At 65.7% G+C, this 20,185-nt stretch overlaps 2 protein-coding genes across 6 annotated transcripts in view; both read left to right on the forward strand.

Moving 5' to 3' along the window:
- NF2 (NF2, moesin-ezrin-radixin like (MERLIN) tumor suppressor) overlaps positions 1-3,150 on the forward strand; it is a 40,779-nt gene extending 37,629 nt beyond the window's left edge. For all 5 annotated transcript variants that reach the window (XM_083804063.1, XM_083804062.1, XM_083804060.1 and 2 more), the window contains one exon: positions 1,710-3,150. Coding sequence is in view for 2 of the 5 variants with exons in the window: in XM_083804060.1 (XP_083660186.1) it covers positions 1,710-1,760 (51 nt within the window). In the remaining 3 variants the exon portion in view is untranslated. The remainder of the gene's footprint in view (positions 1-1,709) is intronic.
- Positions 3,151-10,731: 7,581 nt separating this feature from the next.
- Positions 10,732-18,261, forward strand: CABP7 (calcium binding protein 7). The gene is made up of 5 exons (XM_083804075.1): positions 10,732-11,099; positions 13,557-13,700; positions 14,680-14,792; positions 15,407-15,560; positions 15,636-18,261. Exons 1-5 carry the CDS (start codon positions 10,991-10,993, stop codon positions 15,761-15,763), a joined length of 648 nt encoding a protein of 215 aa, XP_083660201.1. The 5' UTR covers positions 10,732-10,990; the 3' UTR covers positions 15,764-18,261.
- The last annotated feature ends 1,924 nt before the right edge of the window (positions 18,262-20,185 follow it).

Raw genomic sequence — 20,185 nt, forward strand, 5'->3', positions numbered from 1 at the left:
GGGTTTTTCCCTCCAGGCACAGCAGAGCATCGCTGGTGGAGTCGGGGTGCGCTCAGGAGCGATCTGAATTCCCTCTCCTGATCCAGCCGCCTGGGCCGTGCGGAAGAAATCCTCCTGCACCACGCGAGCCGCCTGTGCCTCTCTTTTACGTCTCATCGCACCCCTCTCTGCCGGGCTCCTGCCTCTCCTGCTGCCTGCCTGGCCGCGGCTACCTCGCTCCTCCCGTGCCTCGGTTTCCCCGCGTAGCCCCCAAACAGCGATCAGCGCAGGGAAGGCCACGGGTGGAAGCCCCTGGGCAAGAAGTCGCTAATTTGTGACTTCTTCCTCCGTCTCTTCCTTCCCCCTGCGCCTGTGCCCTGTCCCCTCGTTGCTCTGCCCTCACACAGCAGCGTCAGCTCCGAGAGCCCCGGCTTCACACGCTCGTGCTCTGCCAGCCGAGCTCGCAGCAGGAGGATGCGGGAGGAGCGTCCCCGTGCTGGGCTTTGGTGGCTCGGGTACCGCCAGCCCCCGACAGCCGTGGCCAGGGCTTGGAGCAGCACCGTTGCCCTTCTCCCCCCGTCCCGCAGAAGAGGTGACCCGAGCAGCGGGGGCGGTAGGAAGGAGGCAGGGGAGAGCTCAGCGTCCTCCTCGGCCCCACCTGGCCTCACCTCCGGCCCCCTGGCGTGGCTGCGGCCACCTCAGCCCGGCAGCGATGAGCCCAGGTCGCTGCCGGCTCCGTGGCATCCCCCCGGGCATTATACCCCAAATTCTCTGGCTTTTGACCCAGCTGGAAGAGCCAAAAGCAAGCGCGCGCTGCGGCTCCAGAGAGGAGGCTGGAGGGACGGGGGGATGCTGAGGAGGAGCTGAGCCAGCCCTGTTCCAGTAAAGGGCGTTAAGCCCCTGCAGAAATTGCCTCTGCAATACAGATTTTCGGAACGGCATTAGAGCTGTGAAGGAATTACCGAGGAAAGGACAGCGGGGCGAGCGGGGAGGGGGAAGCGCTTGGCAGCGCTGCCGTGGGGCTTAGCTGGCTGCAAGGCGAGCCCGGGATCCCTGCTTCAGCAAAACGCGCGGCCCCGGCGGAAGGCACGCTGCTTAATCCAGCTGAAACGAAGCCCGTGCAATTAGCTCGCTGCTTTGGCACATGCGGCTGGTGATTCAGCAGCTGGGGGGAAGGTGGCGCTTCTCCCAGGGCGCTGCTGCGGGGGGTTACCCTGAAATACTGGGGGTTTCCTCCTCTCGGCTGGGGGTGTTTCTCCCATCTCTCCTTTGGCCCTTTCGGGAACGGGACTGCGGCTCCCGTGCAGAGCATTATTTTTAGTTTAGCCTCGCTGGCCCTGCCAGAAGCTTTGCTGGGCCAAGTTTCGTGGTGCTGCAGAGCCTTTGCTCCAGGGTCCTCGTGGGGTGAGCGAGCAGCTTCAGCTCCCCGCTCCGGGACGGCCCCGGGGTGGGTGTCGGGGCCGTGCTTTCCTCCAGGACCCCGTTCTCCAGCCGCCCAAATTCCGCCGCTGCTGCTGCCCCTCAGCACCCTTCGCCCTGTGGGGAGAGCAGGGAGCACCCCCACGTGAGAACCCGTAACCTTCCCCGCACCCTTCAGCCAGCCCGCGCTTGCCGAGGCCGCGGCGAGACGTCCCCGCTTCTGCCGTCCCCGTGTCTCCGGAGGGGCAGCGGCCGCCCCGCGCCCGGCGGGAGGAGGGAGTCACCCCCGTCTCCCCTCTGCTCTCTTGCAGCTCACACTACAGAGCACCAAGTCCCGCGTGGCCTTCTTCGAGGAGCTCTAGGACGCGCCCGGCCGCCCCGCGCCGCTCTCCAGCCCCAGTGCCCGCACCGGGCATCGCCGCGGCTGCGTCCCACCACCCGCCCCGGACTGCGACGTTCTCCACCTCAGCGTCTGCCGATCCTCCTCCTCCTCCTCCCTCCCTGCTTTTGGTTTTTTCCAGCCTCTCCTGCCTTTTCCTTTTTTGTTTCCCCCCCCCCTTATATTTTGGCTCAGCCTTTCGGGCTTTTTCCCGGCAGCGCGAGGCCGGGGCCGGGGCCGCAGCGGAGGAGCGGGACGGGGCTGCCATTAGCAGCCCCGAGCAGGTGCCAGCGGAGGGCTGTAAATCAGCGGGCCCGGCGGAGGCAGGAGGCTGGCACGGAGGATTTGTGGAGGAGCTGCGGGGGAGAGGGCGAAGGCTGAGGGCTGCTGCTGCGCTGGGGCGAGGAGGAAGGGGCAGGAAGACCTCCTCCTCCTCATCATCTTCCTCCTTCTCCTCCTCCTCTTCCTCCTCCTCTTCCTCCTCGTCCCTGCATGCAGGAGGGGATGAGGAGCGGGAGAACAGCTGGTGCCGGCCAACTGCGACCTTTTTTCCCTGCAAACTGTGACAAGCGGGGGCAGCCTGAGGCCGGGGGCTCTCCCTGGGGTCGAGGCGGGGCTGCGGCCGGCCGGGATCCTGGCGGAGGGCGATCGCGGCCCCGGCTTCGGTTGTGGGGAGGCAGCGGGTGCCCGCTGCGCCCCGCCGAGGTGCCCCCACCTCAGCCCCTCTGTGCCTTTCCTGGGCGCTGCAGCTGCAGCAGCCCCAGCTCCGTGCCCTCCCGGTCCCCCAGCAGCGCACCCCGCACCCTGCCCGTTCCCCGTCGGGGTGAGCAGGACCAGGAGCTGACGGCCGGGTCCAGCGCCCCCAGACACACGCAGGGACCCCCCCCCCCCAATCTCCTCCGCAGCCCCCGGCCGCTGCTCCCCCCACGCCTGGCTCCTGGCCGCCTCCAGCCCTGCCTCCCCGTGCAAACTGGGGGGTCCCGTCCCCAAAACACACCGCGGGCCCCAACCCTGGCCGCCCGCGCTGCGGCTGCCCTGCGAGAAGCCCCTGAGCGAGGTCCCTGGCGCGTCCTCGTGGCCCCGGCCCCACTCCTGCCCCTCCGTGGGGACCCGGCGGGCTCCCAGCGCCCCAGTTCCTCCCTCGCTCCCCCAGGACGGAGTCGCAGCCCCCCGGGCAGAGCGTGCCCCAAACCCTCTTTATTTAACAGCCTGCTGCCTTGTAGCGACTCCCCGCACGAAGCGCGTCTGCAATTCAGATGGGTTTGGCCGTGGCCTGGCACAGCCTTTTTCTATCCCCGTGGATCGTTGTACTCCGAGGAAATGTGTTTTTTTTTTTTTTTCTCAGTTGTTTTAATAAAAATTCAAAGCACTACGAGGGGGGGGCACGGAGCTCGCCTGGTTCTTTTCCCCCACGCCTCCCGCGCTCGCCAGGACCGCAGCGGGCAGGGGGTGAGCGAACAGCGCGGCCTCGATTTCTTAATCCCTCGAGGAGGACGAAGCCCCTTGGGGACACGGGGTGTCCCACCACGCCGTCCCCGACCCCGCGGCCCCAGCCCAGGGCCAGGCGATGGGATTTGGGGCCGCTGCCTGCTCCCCAGTGGGGTGGGAGGCGCGGGCGGGCTGGGAGCTGGGGGTGGCGGTGGTTTTTTTTTCCCTCTTTTGTTGTTCTTAAGCAGGGCAGCCCAGGGGAGATGGGATTGCTGCTTTTTTCGTGTGTGTCAAAGGGATGCTGATGGGGAAAAGGGGGGGATTTGGGGGCTGCGGGAGGGGGGAGGGCAGGGGGGGCTGACCTGATTTCCCGCGCGCGCGGCGCAGCCTCGGCATCAATAATGCAGCCGTTGCTCGCCGCCTGCGGAGGACGGGGAGAGCCTCGGGCTGGGGGATTTGGCCCCAAAGCAAAGCCTGGAGGGCTGCTTCGGAAACCCTGAGGATGCTCCGTGTCTCCGGGGGGGTCTCCTCGCCCCCTCCTCCCCCAGAGGGGATGGGGACAGGCGACGGCGTCCCCCGGGGCCGTGGCTGTGCCCTCGGGGAGCGCCCGAGGGTCCCCGTGCCCCAAAGGCAGGGCTGAGCTGTGGGACGCAGCCCTGGTGCTGGGATGCGGCTGCTGTGGTGCCATAGGGCTGTGCACTCGCAGCCTTGCACACTCGCAGCCTTGCACACTCACAGCCTTGCACACTCACAGCACTGCACACCTGCAGCCTTGCGTACATGCAGGATCGCGCACTTGCAGCCCTGCACACAGCATTGCATCCGTGCAGGGTTGCACGCTTGCAGCCTTGCACACTTGCAGCCTTGCACACGCACCGTTGCACACTTGCAGCTTTGCATGCACGCAGGATTGCGTGCTTGCAGCCTTGCACACGCGCAGCATCGCACACCCACACCTCTCTGTACGTACAGGGCTGCACATTTGCAGCTTTGCACACCCGCAGCCCCGCGTGCTCACAGCATTGCACTTCGTCAGGTGTGCGCGCTTGTGGCCTCCCCCGCTTGGTCTTGCACGCCCACAGCCTTGCACACGCGCAGCCTTGCACGCTCACAGCCCGCGGCAGCTCCGTGCGAGCGCTCCCAGCAGTGGCAGAATGGGAAAGTCCAGCGCTTTCAAAGGAAATTTCATTCTGAATTTTTTTTTTTCCTTTTTAGCAAAATTAAATTCATCAAAGTCTAGACAGCTTCAGAGAGGATGTGGATTGCGTTGAGATGACTTTGCCCAAGGAAAAAAATAAAAATAAAACTATCTAAATGGCTTTTTCCACGTGCTGGAACAGCTCCTGCCTCCTTCCACCCATTCCCCAAACTGGGAAGGGCCCCCACGCGAGCTCTGGGCCACTCAGGGGGCTCCGCCCGGAGCTGATTTTGGGGGGTCCTGGGGGCTGCCAGTGCCCACCAGCAGGAGCAGGAGCAGATCCCAAAGTGGGCAAAGCTTGGGGTGGGTTTGGGAAGGAAATTGGGGTTTTCTTTGCCAAACTGAGGGCCTGGCTCCATTTCGGCAGCGTTCCTCAGCACACTTCAGTGCTGGGGGGCTGGGGGCGGCTTTGGCACTGCCCTGGGGACGGGCTCACGTCTGGTGTTCAGACCGGGGCCGTTCCTCGCTGGTGGGGCACCCCCAGCCTCCAAGGGCACCAGCCCTGCACCGGGCATCTCCGCAGGCACATCGGGAGCCACTCCAAAGCCTCCCCTGCTCGCATTTATGCGACTTTGAAAACATAAAATGCCCTTAAAAAAAAATCAGCTAAGCCCCACGCTGAAGCTGGTGCTGCAGGAGGGAGGTCACCTCTGGGGGGGGGACAGCGGCTGGCGGAGACGCGGTGCCCCCGCTGTCCCTGGGGTGGGAGGGATGCGAGGTGGCCCAGCCCTTGGGGCTTGGTGCCCACCCAAAATCCATAAAATCCACCCGAAAAGGGGACGGGAGAGCCTTTGTCCCCCCCGGATCACCAGGGCTCCGTGGGGGCCCGAAGTGACTCTCAGGGTGGCCCCAAGGCGAGAGCCCAGCACCGCCGGAGCCGTCCCAGCAGCGAGGAGAGGCGCGTGGGGAAACTGAGGCTCGGAGGAGGGTTGCAGCGGCGTGTCCCCGTGTGCCCGTGTCCCCGGGGCTGCCCGCCCTGCGGGGCTCCCGTTTGGTATTCTGCCCTTGTCCTGCGCGGCGGCGAGGCAGCGCCCGGGGCCTGCAGCCATGCATTATTCATGGGCGCGCGGCGGCGAGGGCGACGCACCCCCAGGAGCTGCTCCTGCACCCCTGGGTGCTGAGCCCCGGCACCACGGAGCTGCCTCCTGCACCCTGCTCTGTGTGTGTGTGTGTGCGCACAAGTGAAGGGCGTTTCCACAGGGGTTTTGTGCACGAGGGAATTGCATTCGCACGAGGGGTGCAGTTGCAGGAAGCGGGTTGTGCACAAGGGGCGTGCGCTCGCACAAGGGCTGTTTGCATCCAAGTGCGTGCACAGGGAAGGAGTGTTGCACAGGAGCCACATTTGCACCACTGTGTGCGTGCGTGCGCGCACAAGCAAAGGGCATTTCCATGGGGGCCGTGCGTTTGTGCACAGCGGCGCTCCGTTTGTGCAAGGGATTCTTTTGCACTACAGGTGTGTGCGCACGAGGGATGGGCCCTTGCACCAGGGACACACATTTGCACGCCCCAGGCGTGCCGGGAGCAGCGGGCACGCCGCGTTAGTCAGCGCCGGGCTCTGAGTCACCTCCCAGCCGATGCCGCCGGCAGCTGGCACGGCGGCGCCCGGCCGTGGCACCGGGGACCAGCAGAGGACACGGGGCAGTGGGACGCTGGGGAGCACCCACCGGGCAGGTCCGGGCCGCAGGGCACAGCCCCAAATCCCCCCCAGCCCCTCCGTGGGGACACCGCGGGGACGTGGGGGCCTCATCTCTGCCTCCGCCAGCCCCCGCGCCGTCCTCGGTGGCTCCTCACCCGTAGCCACCAGCTGGATCGGCCCCGGTCCCCCACCCTGTGGGGTGAGGTTCGGAGGGGAGCGGGGCAGAGGCATCGCCCCCGAATCTGCCCCCGTGTCCCAGCTGAGACCTGCTGAGCTCGGGGCGTCTCAGCGGGGGCTTGGCTCGCTGCGGGCTGAGGGAACAAGGGCAGGAAGAGCTCTAGAGCTGGAGGAGCTGGAGGAGCTCTGGGATGGGTGCCGGGCCACGCCGTGGGGTGTCAGCATCACGCAGTGGGGTGCACACCTTGTGGTGGGGCTCAGGACCCCGCGGTGGGATGCAGGATGAGGTGGTTTGGTGCGGGACCACGTCGCGGGGTGCGGGAGCATGCAGGGGGTGCAGGACCACAGGGTTGGTGCAGGAGCACACAGCACATTTGGGACCAGGCATTTCAATTTTCCCCGGTTTTCATAAATCTCCTCCCCATAAACCTTACAAGGAGCTCTTTTACCCCACGGGTGCCCATGTCAGGCACTGCTTTCCATGCCTCTCCCCTTCTCCTTGCCCAGACCCTGCACCCGGAGGCTCTGCCCCGTTACTCCCCCCTCACAGAGGCATTTTTGGGGGCTGGGGGATGGGTCCCCAGTGCCCCCCGCACGTTACCGCAGCCCCGGTTAACAGCGGGCGCCGCGAGCTGGCAGCAGCGGCAGGGACAGATAACCTTGTGCTGGGCACGGCGCAGCCATCCCTCTTCTTCCATCAAGCCTTCATTTAAGAAACATTTCGCTAAATGCCCAGCTGACACCGGCGGCCCGGGGAGATTGATGCCTCCGGCGCCTCGGCGGGCTCGGTGCCAGCGGGTGGCTTCAAAAGGACACGGCGGCCACGCGGGGCCACCACGTCCCCTCCCCGCAGGCGGTGCGGGCGATGCCGTGGCCGGAGGGATGCTCTGCAGCCCCCAGGGGAGCTGAGGGCACCCAGCCTGGGTCTGCACCTTCCCATCCCACCCCTGCGAGCTTTCCCAGCCCCTGACTGGCACTACCGGGTTTTCCCATCCCATCCCAAGCTCTGTGAGCTTTCACATCCCATCTCCAGCTCTGTGAGGTTCTGCCATCCTATACTCACACATCCCCATCCCCATCCCCATCCCATCCCATCCCAATCCCATCCCATCCCCATCCCCATCCCCATCCCCATCCCCATCCCATCCCATCCCATCCCCATCCCATCCCATCCCATCCCCATCCCATCCCCATCCCCATCCCCATCCCATCCCCATCCCATCCCCATCCCCATCCCCATCCCCATCCCCATCCCCAACCCCACCCCATCCCTGTGGGGTTTCCCCATCCCACCCCTGCCGGGTCCCCCTCTCCCCCGCAGGGACAGTCGGGAATCACGCCGAGCCCCCGCTCGCGGATGGCTCCAGCTGGGAGATAAGCTAAGGGCAAGGAGAACACGGGGCTGAGCGGGGCAGCGGGGACGCGAAGGGCACCCACAGCCACGCCAGGGCTGCTAATAAATGAGGAGACCATGAAATTAAAGATAAATCAGAAACATCTGAGTGCCTGTGCATTTTAATTTCTTTTAGCACCCCCCCCCCCCCAAGCCTCCTGAGACAAGGGGAAATGCAGGCGCTGGGTGCCCGGGGAAGAGCCAGGGGCAGCAGGGCCGGGGGGGGCACAGCACCCCTGGGTGCAGGGGGAGCAGTGGCGCCTGCCAACGCAATTAAATCGCTGTTAATTGACCCCCACCTGCCCTTCCCTGCCTGCCGAGGGGGGCAAGTGCATGGACGGGGGGGCTCAGGAGGAGGGAGCAGCAGGAAAGCAGCCCCGAGGTTTTTGGTGTTATTTCTTCTGGATTTGGGTGGCGAGAAATTAATGAGTTTCCACCCCTGGGCCTCCAGTGGGCAGGCGGAGAATTAATTGGGAGGGCGACTTCATTAATATTGAAGAGTGGATGGATCCACCAGGAAAGAGGAGGAGATTTTCAATTAGGCTGCTTTTCCTTTTCCTTTCCTTTTTTTTTTTTTGGGGGGGGGGTGTTTCACCCCCGAGAGGCACCACGGGGAGGCCACCGGGGGATTTCGGGCACTGCACGCCTCCGTTCCCCAGCCTCGCCACGTCGCTGCCACCGGGCTGTTTGGCAGCAGCAGCCGACAAAATTCAGGCTCCGGCGCTGCTTTTTCCTTCAGGGTGCATCAAGGGCCCACAGAGGGCTCAAAGAAATGAATTCCCCCCAAGTTTTTAGCAGCTCGGATGTCGGGGAGGGCGAAAACCCCCAAATCGGCCTCACCTCCCCCAGGGGCTGTGCTGAGCTCAACCCCAGTACGAGACACCGGAGACTCCCCGTGGGGCGTGGGGAGGAGGGGGTCCACGCGTCCTGGGGCCGGATGGGGCCGCGGGATTTGGGTTTTCCCATGGGAAGGGGGCTGCGGAGGAGGACATCGCTCCCGGCCGAAGCTCGGCGTGCAGGGACCCCAGGTGGCTGCGCAGGCAGAGCTGCCACGGCCGGGCAGGGAGGAGGAGGAGGAGGATGAAGGCAGTGCTGAAGCCCCTGGGCATCCCAAACCTGGCACAAATTAAAGAGGAGGGTGAAGGAGAGGAAGGAGCGGGGAGGGTACTTCGCCTCCCGTTTGCCCAGGTTGACGAGGAAAGGCTAATCCTCGGGTTTGTTTTTTTAAAGAGCGGCTCGGTGCGAGGTGCGTGCAAAACCCAGCTGCGATCTGCCGAAAGCATCCCCTAAAACGTATCGTCGGGTCCCACGCGGCGCCTGGGGAGGCTGGGTGGGAGGCTGCGGGGAGCCGGGGGGGTTAAACGGCCCCACTGCAGCAGTGGCCGAGTCCCTAAATGTTGGGGCTGGTGGGGAAGCCTCAGCGCAGCACAAGCGGTGCAGGGAGAGCCCGTCCGGCCGTGCCTCGGTTTCCCCATCGCTTCCAGGCACCTTTGGGGTTCGGGTGCCACCGTCCCCGGCTCCTGCCCTTCTCCGTAACGGCTCGGGGCTCTCGTCCTCCCCGTGGGGACACGTGGCCCCGGCTCCCAGTGCTCCGCCGCGGACGCCCCAAACCCGAGGAGGAGGCCGGAGGCACCCGGGCCGTCGCGGATCCTCCGCGGGCTCCGTCCCCGAGCAGCGGCCGGGGCCAGCCCGGAGCAGGCGGCTGCCACGTCCCCGCCGCGTCCCCACGGCACGGCAGGGAGCTGGGCCGCGAGGAATCGGTGACCAAGTGAGAAATGAGTCGAAAATGTCGTCAGGGCTCGGGGGGAGGGAGAGGAGGACGGCGGGGAAAGGCTCGCAGCCCGGGGTGCTCCCCCTCTGCTCTGGGCCTCCGCCGCCCCGCGGCGTTGTGCCGGGGCAGCAGGATGGGGCCCGGCCGCGGGGACCCCGCCGCCCGCGGTGTGTCACGGCCGGGGTGCCCTGGGGACAGCGCGGTGACAACGGCACAGGCTCGGGGCGCCCTGGCTGCTCCGCGTGGGAGGGCGAGGGTGGCCCCGGCTGTGCTGCAGCTCCCACCACCAGGTGTCACCGTCCCTCCCATCCCATCCCACCCATCCCATCCCTCCTCCCCATCAGCATCCCCATCCCATCCCATCCCATCCCATCCCATCCCATCCCATCCCATCCCATCCCATCCCCATCCCCATCCCCATCCCCATCCCATCCCATCCCATCCCCATCCCCATCCCCATCCCCATCCCATCCCCATCCCATCCCATCCCATCCCATCCCATCCCATCCCCATCCCCATCATCCCCATCACATCCCATTCCCCATCCCAATCCCCATCCCTATCCCATCCCCTCCCCTCCCCATTCCTTCAGCAGATCCATTCCTTCCCCCATTCCCATCCCCATCCCATCCCTAACACATTCCCTTTCTCATTCCCATCCCATCCCAGTTACCACCTCAACCCCATCTCCACTCATCCCATCCCACCCCATTCCATCCCCATTCCATTCTCATCCCCATCCCCATCCCATCCCATCACCATTTCACCCCACCCCCTTCTCCATCCCATCCCATCCCTAACACATCCTCTTCCCCATTCCCATCCCATCCCATCCCCATTCCCATCCCATCCCCATTCCCATCCCATCCCCATCCCCATCCTATCTCCATCCCCATCCCATCCCCATCCCACCCCATCCCATCCCCATCCCATCCCTAACACATCCTCATCCCCATCCCATCCCCATTCCATTCTCATCCCCATCCCCATTACTTCCCCTTCCCCATTACTTCCCCTTCCCCATCCCATCCCATCCCAACACCATTTCACCCCATCCCATCCCACCCCATCCCATCTCACCCCCATCCCACCCCACCCCTCCCCATCCCCATCCCCACCCCTGCTCCGTCCCCACCCCATCCCCACCCCACACCTACCACTTCCCCGTCCCCTCCCCGCCCCCCCCCGCCCCTCTCCCCCCCTCGCCCCCAGCCCGGTACCGGGAGGCGCGGCCGGGGGCGGGGGCTGGGCTGGGGGCGGGCAGCGGCCGCCGAGCCCCGGCTCCTGCCCGGCAAACTTGGCGGCGAGGCAGCGGCGAGGCCGGCGGGAGGAGGCTGCGGCGGAGGCCCCGCCATGCCGGGCCCCGCGGGGCAGCTCCCGGGGGGGCTCCGGGGGGGCTCCGGGGCCGGCCCCGGCCTTTAGGCGGCTCCTGGATGCTCGGCGCCGGCCCCGGCCCCCCCCCGCCCTGAGGCCGCGGGGACGGGCTGCTCGCCCCCGCCGCGGGGGGGGGGGGCTGGGGGCCGACCCCGTCCCGGTCCCCGTCCCCGGTCCCGGGGAGGGCGCGGATTTTTGCCGGCGAAACTTTGGGATTTCGGCCCCGCGCTCCGAAGATGCCGTTCCACCCGGTGACCGCCGCGTTGATGTACCGGGGCATCTACAGCGTGCCCCCGCTGCTGGCCGAGCAGCACCCCGTGGACATCCCCGAGGACGAGCTGGAGGGTGAGGCCGTGGGGAGCCCCGCGCGGGGGGGGGCGGGGGGGGCCGGGGGTGAGCCGGGGGGGCCCCGCGGGAGGGACCCCCCCCACCCGCACCGCGGCCCCGGGCGGCCCCGTGCCCCCCACGCGCGGCACGGTGGGGCCGGCGGCTGCCCCCCCCCGCCCCTGCCGTCAGCCGGCTCCCCTGGGGGGGGGGGGGAGCCCACCCGTGGCACGCGTGGGTCTGGGCTGCCCACGAGAAGGGGGTCTTTCACCCCAAAAGTTTGGCCGCGGGACGGGGACACGGCCCCCGGGGAGCCGGCGTGGGGGCTGCGGCGTCACCCCCGTGCGCTGCTCACGGCCCCCCGGCACCGCAGGGGAAACTGAGGCACGGGGCCACGCAGCCGGGGGTCCCCAAAGCCCAGCGTGCAGGGACGGGGGCTCCGCCACAGCTGCACGCCTGTGTGTGTGTGCGTGTGTGCGTGTGCTTGTTTGCAGCCCCCCCCCCCCCACGTGGACATGTGTGCACGTCTATGTGCACGCGCACGGCCCCGCTGCAGGGTGTGCGTGTGCATGCACATGGGCCGTGTCGCTGCAGCGTGTGCGTGTGCACATGCCCGGCCTCGCTGCAGTGTGTGTGCACGCACACGTGCAGCGCCGGGGAGAGATGGGTTCACGTGCACTGCCCTGCTGCAGGGGGTGCGTGTGTGCATGCACAAGTGCAGCGTGGCTGCCAGGTGGTTGTGTGTGCACGCACAAGCACAGCGTCGCTGCAAGGTGTCTGTGTGCGTGCACAAGCACAGCGTCACTGCAAAGTGTTTGTGCACACACAAGCACAGCATGGCTGTCAGGTGTTTGTGCGTGCATGTACAAGTACAACATTGCTGCAAGGTGTCTGTGTGTGCATGCACAAGCACAGCGTCACTGCAAGGTATTTGCATGCACGCACAAGTACAACATCGCTGCAAGGTGTCTGTGTGTGCACGCACAAGCACAGCGTCGCTGCAAGGTGCCTGTGAGTGCACAAGTACAGCGTGGCTGCCAAGTGTTTGTGCACGCATGAGTACAGCACGGCTGTCAGGTGGTTGTGTGTGCATGCACGAGCACAGCGTCACTGCAAGCTGTTTGCATGCACGCACACGCACAGCATCACTGCAAGATGTGTGTGTGTGCGTCACAAGCACAGCACTGCTGCAAGGTGTACGTGTGTGCATGCACAAGCACAGCATCACCTCAAGGTGTGTGTGTGTGTGCACAAGCACGACATTGCTGCCAGGTGTGTGTGTGTGCATGCACAAGCACAACATCGCCGCCCGGTGTTTCGGGGTGCGTGCTTGCATGCACAAGCACGGCCTCACTGCCGCGTGCATCTCTGTGCGCACACAAGCACGGCGTGGCTGCAAGGTGTGTGTGTGCATGCACAAGCACGGTGTCGCTGCAGCGTGTGTGCACAGCCCCGTTGCAGTGTTGCACGCACACACACACACACACACACACAGTGTGCGGTGCACCAACGGGGTGCTTCTGCCATGACCCGCGGCCCCTGAGACGCCCAAGGTGACCCCACGGGGGGGCCATGCGGGGGGGGGCACCTGCTGCCGGCTCCCCCTGAACCTTGGGGCGTCCCCTGGCCCCGAGCCCCCTGTGCCTGGCTTGGGGGGGCTGGCAGGGAGAAGAGTAGCTATCGAGCCAGCAGGCCAAAACCCACCAAATTCACCCCAAAACGCCTCGCAGGACATCTCTGATGGCATCCAGTTAGGCTCAGGGCTCAGAGCAGGGGGAAAACCAACCGACACGAGGCTTCATGTTTTTAGCACCGCTCCCAAACATGGCATTTTACATCCCGAGCCACGAGCGGTGACACCGGGGCACGCGGCTTTACCGGCTGCTGCGCTGGCATGCTGCTCCCCGGGGACCCCAAAGGCCACCCCATCCCCGCGGCTTTGGGGCGCGATGTGGAGTTTGGGTTGATTTTAGCACAATTCCGCGTTTCCCCCCAGTGAAAGTCCTCGCTTGCCGCATGCGGAGCCCTGAACTTCCTCAGCCTGGCTTGGGCTCTGCTGGCTGGGGGAGATCCAAAAGGAAGGAAATCCCCTAAAAAGCAGCGATCGGGGCAAAACCGCCCCACGATGCCCACCGGTGCCTCCGGGAAATGGGGCCGAGTTTGGCTTTAGGGCGGCCAGCACCCACCGAGCTGCCCCCGTTCTCCTGCAGCGCCCAGAGGCTGCGTTTTGGACCAGAATCCCCAAATCTGCTCACTTTCTCCTTCCCCGTCTGCCCCACCGGGCGGCAGGGCGTTGAGCACCGCGGGTTTGGGATATCTGGGGCTCAGCACCCGTGCTGGCCCCGCACTGGGTGCCCAGGAGCGGGACGCACCCGGCCCCGCTGTGCCTCAGTTTCCCCTCTGCAGGGGACGAGCGGCTGGCCTGGGGGGGCCGGGGGGGGCCGGGGGCGGCCAGGCTCAGCCCCGCTCCCCCCGCAGAGATCCGCGAAGCCTTCAAGGTGTTCGACCGGGACGGCAACGGCTTCATCTCCAAGCAGGAGCTGGGCACGGCCATGCGCTCGCTGGGCTACATGCCCAACGAGGTGGAGCTCGAGGTCATCATCCAGCGCCTCGACATGGACGGTAGGACCCCGGCACGGGACCCCCAGCGCCCCCCGGCTCCCTCCGGTGATGCTCCCCCTTTTCCCCCGCTGCCGGACTCGGAGGGCCCGGTCCGGGTCCTGCCTCGTGCCCGGAGCTTCATCCATCCTCCTCCTCCTCCTCCTCCTCCCCCCTGCGGCTTCGTTTGGGAGGATTTAACGATGCTGGAACCATTCCAGGGTGGGACGGGTGCGCATCCTCACCTGGCAAACCCACCGGGATTGGGGTGCCCAGCCCAGATCCCCCACCCCGGGGCCAGATCCCGCACCGCGGGGCCATGCGCCCACCGCTGGCTGCCACCAGCGCCCTGTCCCCGTCACTCCCGTACTCACCGGGACCTTAAGGAGCGCGTTAATTTATTGGATTCCTTTTTTTTTTTTTTTTTTTTTCCCCATTTAAAAGCCTTTCAGGCGAGGCTGCCAAGCCGCGGCTCCCTCCATTACTCATCGTTAGTGCCGCCGTGACAGCCCCGGGGGCCGGCGTCCTCCTCCCCAGCCGCGGGACGAGGGCAGCCCGGCCCCACCGCTGCGGGGTTTTGGGGGCCTGGGGGGGCCGGGGCACCCGGTGGGCATGGGGGTCGCGGCCGGAGCTGGGCTTCCGCCTGGTTCTGGGGGTCCCCATCTGATGCGGGGGTCCCAGGCAGAGCTGGAGGTCCCAGCCAGTGTCGTGGTCCCCAGATGGATTTAGGGGTCCCCGGCTGGCACCGGGGTCCCCCAGCAGTGTGGGGTCCCCGGTCGGTGAAGTCCCACAGTCAGGGGGGTCTCTGGGTGCTGCCAAAGCCCCCAAAGTGCCAAGCCCTGGAGCGGGGTCCCACCAAAACCACCAAGCCCAGCGGTGTCCCCCCAAAACGGTGCCGTGGGGACACTTCTCAGGGTGCCCACCCTGGGGGGGGACAGGGGACACGCTCGTCCCCGTGCCTGGGCCGGGGTGGCGGGGTGACGGCCAGCTCCGCGTCCCGCAGGTGACGGGCAGGTGGACTTCGAGGAGTTTGTGACGCTGCTGGGGCCCAAGCTGTCCACCTCGGGCATCCCGGAGAAGTTCCACGGCACGGACTTCGACACCGTCTTCTGGAAGGTAGGGGGGGTCCTGACCCCCCCTCGCACCGGGGACACCGGGTTGGGGCTGGGTGGGGTCGGGGTCAGGGTTAGGACTGGGGCAGGTGTTAGGTTGGGGTCGGGGTCAAGGTAAGGCTTGGGGTCGGGGTTAGGGCTAGGGTCAGCATTAGGGTTGAGGTTAGGGTCAGGGTCAGGGTTGAGCTTGGGGTCAGAATCTGACACTTGGTCAGGGTCAGGGTCAGGGTTTGGTTGGGTTTAGGGCTCAGGTCAGGGTCAGGCTCGGGCTCTGGTTGGGGCTGGGTTTAGGATTAGGGTCAGGGTTGGGCCTGGGGTCAGGCTCAGGCTCTGGCTCCAGGTTAGGGCTGGGGTCGGGGTGAGGGCCAGGCTCAGGCTGGGGTTAGGATTGGGGTCAGGGTCAGGCTCTGGGTTAGGGTCACCTTTGGGGTCAGGATCGGTGTTAGGTTTGGGGTCAGGCTGCGCCCTGGGCACAGCGAGCTGAACCCCGGCCCGGGGCCAAGCACCCTGGGGTGCTGGAGCACCCGGCCCCGCTCCGCCGAGGCTCGGACGAGGCGAGCAGCCCCCCACAGGGGGGGGACACCCCGGGGTGCCCGAGCCCTCCCGCCCGCCCCGCAGTGCGACATGCAGAAGCTGACGGTGGACGAGCTGAAGCGGCTGCTGTACGACACCTTCTGCGAGCACCTCTCCATGAAGGACATCGAGAACATCATCATGACGGAGGAGGAGAGCCACATGGGCACGGCCGAGGAGTGCCCCGTCGACGTGGAGAGTGAGCGGGGTGGGGGGGCCGGGGGGGGGGCGCGGGGCGGGCCGGGGCGCGGGGTGACGCCGGCTGTCCCCGCAGCCTGCTCCAGCCAGCAGATCCGGCAGACGTGCGTGCGGAAAAGCCTCATCTGCGCCTTCGCCATCGCCTTCATCATCAGCGTCATGCTCATCGCCGCCAACCAGGTGCTGCGCAGCGGCATGAAGTAGGACGCCCGCGCCGCGAGGAGGACGCCCACGTCCCGCAAGGGGACGCCCAAAAACCCCCCCATCGGGAGGGGGATGGGCCCCCCCCCCCCCAACCCCCCAACCCCGGCGCGGGGTGAGCCCGCGGGGCTGCTCGCACGACGCCCGGACCGCGGCAGAGCCGCACGCGCACACGAAACCCCGCCAGCAAGTACCAAGTGCATGCACCGTGCATGGAGCCCACCCGCTGTCCCCCCCCCCGAGCCGGGGCGAAACGTGCCCGCGGTGCCGGCCCCCCCCGCTGCACCACGTCCAGCCCCTGCAGCTCCCTATTTATGGCCAAGCCGACTGCCCCGTAAGCAATACACGCGCCTGAGATGTTTTTTTTTTCCTATTCGGAGAGGGGGGAGCGTTTGCATGGACCTCGCTGCCAAGGGCTGGATCTCCCCCCCCCCCGCCGTGCACCCCCCCCAGCCCCGCGCCGTGCCTCAGTTTCCCCAGCTGCCAGAGGGGGCTGCCCGCGCCCACCGCCGCTTGGGGCACTCCGCGAGGACCCGCTGGGAAGAGCCGCACGTCCCGGCAGCCTGGGGACCACCCCCCCTCCGACCCCCCCAGCCTGTATGTAGCACCCGCCCGGGCCCCGGACCGGTTTGGGTTTGGGTCCGTTTCTCATTCTTTGGAGTTCCGTTTTTATTTTATTTTATTTTATTTTAATTTTTCCTTCCTGGTCGGTCGTTTCCGATCTGAAATAAAACCGGGATTTCTGAACTGCTCGGGGACGCTCGGGCTCGGCTCGGTGGGCACAGGGCCGCGGGAGCACCCATGGGTGCTGCGGCCCCGCTCTGCCGAGGCCACGCGGGACCTGTGTGAGCACCGGGAGCCGGCTTTGTCCCCCCCCCCCAGCCGGGCCCTGCTGTTTTACGCCTGCGTTTGGTTCATGTTTGGAGCCCCTTTGCCTTACAAAACGTGCAGAACACGCAGCGTAAGCGCGCGGTCGCCCGGCCTCGCGGCAGAGCGGGGGGGGGCCAGGATCCGGCCGGCGGCACCGAGGGCCCCGGGGTCACCGTCAGGACCCCCCCAGCTCCTGGTTGATTTATGGCGGGGGTCTGCCCCCCCGCGCCCAGCGACGCCGTCCCGCTAATGAGAACATCCCGCTAATGGAAGCACCCTGGAAATCACCTCGCCGTGCGCTCCGGGGGGGTCCTGCACCCGCCTGATGGATAGCCCTCCCCGAGCCCCCAGACGATGCATTTTTAATGGCAAATAGATTAAAATAATAAATAAAAACACAGGGAGCTCTCGGTGCCGTTAGCATCACGGGCACGGCTGCTTCCCTGCAGGAGGTGGCCATCCCCGGGGCGCTGGGGCTGCGAGCCGCCCGCCCGCTCCCTGCTTGGGATGTTCCGAGCTGGGGACACCCCGCTTTGGGTGCAAAACTGCTGAAAATGGGAATTTCTGGGCAGGGAAAGTGGAGGCGTGCAGGGACGGGTTCAAGGCGCGGGGATCTCGCAAGAGATGCTGTGGCTCGGTGCGGCGCTGCCAGGAACCGGCTGCGTGTTACTGGGGGGGTGATGTGGGGCTGGCTGGGATTTTTTTTTTTTTGATCTCATATAATTTATCACGCAAATTGAACCGAACGTCCAAATGAGAAATGAAAATGGGAAGCGCTCCACGGCAGTGAAATCATCTCGGCTGCCTCGAAAAGAGGGGGAGGCTCCGCTCCCGTAATGAAATTTCATCCATCTCCCCGCAGAAACTTTTGCTTTTTTATGAACTGGCGTTTTCAGAGGAAACCACGTGCCCTCGGAGATGTATATACATACAGATATATTTAACCAGGTCTATTATAGATGCTGTGAATAAACATACGGAAGGCGAAAAAAAAAAAAAAAGAAAAGAAAACGAGGACGATTTAATTGGCTAGAAAATACAGTAACATAAAAGAAAAATTAGCTAAAAGGAAGAACGCGGTCCCCAAAGCTCAGCTTTTCAAAGCTGCTTAATTAATCTTAATGGGAACTGAATGGGGCTTTCTCACGGCGGGTTTGGGGATCCGGGCTCCCGGCTCTGAAGCACCTGAGCGGCTCCGGGCCCCGGCGCTGGTCCCGGTGCTGGTGCCGCAGCCGGGGCTGCCTCACTGCGGCTGCGGCGAGACGCGACGCGCCCCGCTAATTTAATTAAACGCTCGCTGGGAAAAAAAATCTCCCTCCGCGAGCGGTTTGATGGTGGCGCAGCGGGACGAGGGGCGGCCGCGGGGAGCGAGATGAACCCTGCCTGGGGGCTGCTGTCGGTCCCTGCTGGATGGTGCCGCGCCGGCAGGAAAACCACCTGGGTTTGGGGTTTCTGTAGCATCATGAAGGGTTTTGGGGGAAGAAAGGGTATTTCTGTCTCTCTGGTCCTGCAAGCAGCGTGGGGTGGCCTCAGCCTTGTCCCTGAGCCTGTTCCCATCCCCATCCCATCCCCATCCCATCCCATCACCATTCCCATCCCCATCCCATCCCATCCCCACCCCATCCCATCCCTATCCCCATCCCCGTCCCCCTCCTCTCCCAGCAAGAGCTGCCAGAGGACGCCGGGCAGAGCCCAGCGGGGCTGCGCCTTGGCAGGGTCCCAGGAGCGGCTCATTTCCCTAAAAGCTTCCCGATAAATGACTCCCGCTCCACAAAAGGCACTTTGGCTCGTGCCATCGCTCACGGGCTGCAGCGCCTCTGCCAGCCCCGGCACGGCCCGGCCGGGGACACCGAGTCCCGGGGGGGGGGGGACACGTTCTGGGGGGCCCGTCCTGCAGCACCCCCGGGGGACAGCAGCTTGTCTCGGGGCGATGCGAGTGCGGGGTCCTCACCCCTGGAGCCGAGAGCCCTGTCCTGCTCCGGCGTGTTCCTCCCTGCCGTGCAGCTCCCTGCGAGCAGCCGGCTCGGGCAGCGACGCACGACGTTACCGCGGCTCCGAGCTGCCAGGCACCCCCAGACAGACCTGTGGTTTTGGGGCTCCTGCAGGAACACGGTGCCCGGCTAATCCCAATAGAAGGAGATCTTGGAAGCTTTTGCATGAAAAAAAAAAAAAAAAGAAAACTCTTTTAATTAACCCCCTTCTCTGCCCGCAGCCTCCCCAGCCAGGCGCTGCTGCAGGCGCAGGAACCGCTGTCGCCAGCGGCTTTCACACTTCGCTGGGAGCGGCTGCAGCCGGGCGCGTTTTACGCCGTGATTTTCATTTACATTTCATTTCTGCGGTTCGTCCAGCCCTGCCACACAGCTCCCTGCTGCTCCAGGCTGTGCGGCTGGAGACGTTTTCCTGCTGCGTGTGAGCCGGGTCCGGGGAGCAGCTTCGGAGCCGTGGGCATTTGGTAGAGCAGCACGGCCCAAAGCAGCTGCCCTTTTGGAGCAGGGATGCTCCAAAACACGCCCCGAGCGTGGCTGAGAGAAGGCCACTTGGTTTGCGGGTTGCAGACATTTGCAATGCCAAATTCATGTACATTTGTGCAAGTTTGCAAATCTCCCTGCTTTGGGCACACGGGTGGCACCGAGCAGGGTGCAGGGCTGGCAGCAGGGAAAGCAAAGCAAGTCTCGAAAACCTGGGCTGGGAACAGCAGAATATTTTGATGGTGGATTGCAAAATATCATTGCAGAGGCAGGCGCAGGCACACGCTTCCCGGCCACCCTCGGGATGTCTGCAGGAGAGAAGGGAGGCTTTGCTCTCTATTTTCCTCCGCCAGCAGCAGCTCTGGCCCCAGGAGGAAGGGACCCGTGCACGTGGCCAGCCTCTCGCTGGAGCCACTTGTCACCCTCCGAAGCTGGCGCCGCTGCAGGGGCGATGGGCTGAGCCCCCCCAGCCTCTCCCCGGGGGCTGCACCTCAACGCGGGGTGGGGGAGCGGCCAAACCTGCTCCCGTGGGTGGCCGACAGTGGAGCCCACCTGCTCACGTCCCCGCTCCGGAGCATCACAGCCCCTTTGGGGTTATTTTTGCCTCATTTGGCCTCCTGAAGGCGAACAGCCTCCGCATGCAGGGCAGGGGGTTCCCGTCCTCCGGGGGGGCAGAGAGGTGCCAAATGGGTGCTGCACCCTCGGGTCCCAGCCCCTGGGCTCCCCCTTGCCGAAGCCTGCAGAGCACAGGGCGCAGCAGCCCAAGCCAGAACAACGCCGGGAAGGGTAAAACCACCCCTGAGCTCGGCTAAAAGCGCACCCAGCCTCCGGTCACGCTCACGTCCAGCCTCTGCTCGTGCCGAGGCGGGGGCAGCGCGGGTTGCCGCTGCTCCCGGGAGCCCCTGGCTGGGGCTGGCAGCTCCCGCTGCGCATCGCTGCCCGGAGGCAGCTGGCGGCCGCCGGCGCCCTCCATGAACCTGGAGCCGCCGCCCGCACGCGTGGCCAAGCCTGGAGTGCGCTGGCAGCGGCAGCGCGGCGCTGCTGGCAGGTCGCTGCTCTGGCACGCCGCGGCCACGAGCTCCGTGCC

The sequence above is a fragment of the Anser anser genome (assembly GCF_964211835.1).
Source record: "Anser anser genome assembly, chromosome: 18".
Taxonomy (NCBI): domain Eukaryota; kingdom Metazoa; phylum Chordata; class Aves; order Anseriformes; family Anatidae; genus Anser; species Anser anser.

What these genes read in the sequence shown, in the direction of transcription:
- CABP7 (XM_083804075.1), top strand. Translation starts at nt 10,991, where the DNA reads ATGCCGTTCCACCCGGTGACCGCCGCGTTGATGTACCGGGGCATCTAC. An exon ending in CCAGCGCCTCGACATGGACG is followed by an intron (nt 13,701 to 14,679) that starts GTAGGACCCCGG and finishes CGCGTCCCGCAG; the next exon opens with GTGACGGGCAGGTGGACTTC. An exon ending in TCGACACCGTCTTCTGGAAG is followed by an intron (nt 14,793 to 15,406) that starts GTAGGGGGGGTC and finishes CCCGCCCCGCAG; the next exon opens with TGCGACATGCAGAAGCTGAC.